Here is a 2,937-nt window from a genome sequence, read left to right on the forward strand (position 1 = left end):
TATGATCTTTTCCCACTTAAGTACGTTTCTTGCCACCTTATCCGTGAACCGAGCGGAGCCAAATAACTTTTTCGATCAGGTTCTAGAAAAGCAGTAGGCTTTAAGACTGACGACTATTTGCACTAGTATTTCACTGTGACACAGACAAAGGCGGAAAACTGCAAACGCTTGCAGCTGTTTAACGTTGATAGAGCGAAATCAAGACATTTGCTCTTGTTCTCTACCGATCTCCTCGTCCACATCGTGCGTATAATAAACCTGCTGCCTGTGGCGCTAGATTAATGCGCTGAGCAGTGCCAACACACCTGTGGGCAAATAGCTGCAGTTTTCCATTGCGTTAAATTCTCTTGACGCGGCATTGCTTGGTCCTCCACTTTCCGGTTGAGAAATGCGCTCGTTAATGCAGTAATTATGTAATCTCATACAAGTTTTGATAACGAGCCCTGCATGTACATAGTCCACTGCCAGTGGCCTCTTAAATATTTGCCACTTATTAACCAGGAGACCGAAGGACATTTCAATTCGAATGCGTAGTTGGGATACATAAAAATTGTAGTCGGAATAATCTCTGGTTTTGATCTCCGGTTTCGTAAAGGGCACCAGCACGGATGATGACAATGGGTACGCGTTGTCACCGATGACATAATACCCAAAGGGTAAATTGGAGATAGCAGTGTGCAATGGCCACTTTTTAAAAGCAACACTATCCGAAACCTTTCCTGGTGAGTTAAAACAATAACCGGTAAATCTGCACGCTGCGTCACACATGGCCTGCACATTTATACCGTAGCACAAGTAGTGACCCGAAAAGAAAGCTGATACGTCGGGGACTTCATTTGCACTTGGAGCTTTTATAGTGCACAACCACCCATCCACACAACCAACACAACCCGTAAGAATGTTGTATGTACTGATATTTGTTGCAGTCGGTTCATCTTCATCTCGAACTCGAGCATTTGTTCCAGCTCGCGTTCTTGTCGTTGTCGGACTTTTTCGAGTCGTTGTCGCTCGATATTCAGCAGGGACGAGGAATTCTTCGTGGCCGACGAGCTCGAGGAGCTTGACGTTAGCCCGTTGGCACTATGAGAACCTCGTTTGGGGCCTGAAATGGCTACAAGACGCGACGGGATGACGCCGCCTCAATCCTCCGCCTCGAGCAGCTTCCACTTTTCAGCTCGTAGAGTCTGCATCTCCTCGTGTCTGCGTAGTGAATACGCTCCGTGGCGCATACGCTGTACGGCAGTCGTGACGTCTGGATCTAAAAGGAATCCAAGTCGCGGATTTTGAGGGTTTCCGGATTCACTCCACAGCGTAAACAAGCTTCTGCTGATCGAGGTGTCAGTATGATACGCTCTGGAGGAGGATTGAGCCCCGACGACCGAGCATTGCTCAGCGTTGCAAACACTTCTTCAATTGCCTGAGCTCCCGGTCCACGTCGCTTTCGGACCTTCGTCTTCTTGGGCTCTTTATCGTCCTGTTTGCGGTCTCCAGTGGTACTTTCTTCAAGATCTAAGTGCATCTTGCTCGTGTTTGTAGTGTCGTGGTTGGCTTTAGAGCGCACCTCCACGGATGCCATCGTAATACTCACGTTGTAATCGTCTTCTGGCAAGAAGTTGATGGCTTAAATAACCTCCTTCAACTGAATAGCTTTTTATAGGCAACGAAAATGGCTGCAGCAACATCTGTAAATGGCTACACATGCATTTAAGTAGGTGAAAAAAATTGCATTTCTTTTTACTCTCTCTTGCTTGCATACTACTCTCTCTTGCTTGCATACATGCCTAGCATACAAAGTGCTGCGAAGTATTAATAGTGACGTTTTAGCAGGATGGCACTCGAGTTACTTGCTGTTCCTTGTGGAAAATAGGCACAGCGCGCACTACCCGACCCACAGCTTGCGTTTTCCCTTCACGTAGTACTAGTGGCAAGTCTGGACGGATATATTCCGGCCAGTACATGAACTCGAAGCGGCACATTGTAGTAGCAGGCTGCAGTTTGGGTTGGGACTGGAGCTAGTCAGTCGCACGATCTTGGCCATTTGTCGTACTTGACCTGTATGAATTACGGCCTCGAAGTTCTCGCGAAACGCGCGTGCATCCGGTAAAAAGTGCAACTCGGCGTCAAATTGACGTGTAGCCATCGGTCGAACACTCGGATGTACGAGCATGGTGCCTTTTCTGAGACGATGGAGAGGCGGAGCGGTGGCCAGAAAGCGAATCAGCACAGCTCCAGTCTCACCAGCGCTTAGATTTTGTGCTGCCTTGTGTTGCACTTCAATGCTCTCGACTGCTACCTCGCAAAACTGACCATCAGCATCAGGTCCGAGCAGCATCTGCTCCCCTACGCACAGCGTGCCAGCATGGACAAGTCCAGTCACAATGGTGCCTGCATCTTCGATATCGTACGCTTGAGTAACCTGGAACTCCGCTGGCGTCTTGGCTTTGTTAGCCCACAAGCGCTTCGGCTCCAGCATGGCCAGATACGCTTGCAACACGTCCAGACCAATGCCGTCTACGTTCGAGATCTGGAAAACCGGTACTGTACTAAGTTTCACGGGGTCGTCCTGTAATGTATCCATGTTTGTTGGCGCCGAAAGAAGTCGTTGACAAGGACAAAACGCCTTCAGGAGGTCTGCGACCTCAACGAGACACTGCTGTATCCGCTCGTCCGTCACGAGATCCGTCTTGGTTACTACCACGAAGATGGCTACATTTAGTGCAGTAGCGATTTTGAGATGTTCACGTGTCATATCTCGGACGCCACGGACAGCGTCGACCACAAGCGGTTGCAGTCGGTTCCGTCCGTGCACTGCTGTTGACACGCGTACAGATCTTCCATGGCCACGAGCTTGAGAGATGAGAACGGTGAACAACGCCGTGATAGCGTCAAGTGTGCTAACGTACGGAGGTGATTGAGCTTGAGCAATCTTCTTGTCTT

General features: G+C 49.1%; 1 protein-coding gene across 1 annotated transcript; it reads right to left on the bottom strand.

The window, feature by feature from the left end:
- Positions 1 to 1,258: 1,258 nt before the first annotated feature.
- Positions 1,259 to 2,783, bottom strand: PITG_19371 (GTP-binding protein, putative; the record flags this gene model as incomplete). The annotated part of the gene is made up of 4 exons (XM_002896124.1): positions 1,259 to 1,620; positions 1,739 to 1,781; positions 1,845 to 1,988; positions 2,048 to 2,783. The coding sequence occupies 4 exons, from the start codon at positions 2,576 to 2,578 to the stop codon at positions 1,259 to 1,261; spliced, it is 1,080 nt and encodes a 359-aa protein (XP_002896170.1).
- Between the last annotated feature and the right edge of the window lie 154 nt (positions 2,784 to 2,937).

This window comes from Phytophthora infestans, genomic scaffold (assembly GCF_000142945.1).
Source record: "Phytophthora infestans T30-4 supercont1.103 genomic scaffold, whole genome shotgun sequence".
Lineage (NCBI taxonomy): Eukaryota > Oomycota > Peronosporomycetes > Peronosporales > Peronosporaceae > Phytophthora > Phytophthora infestans.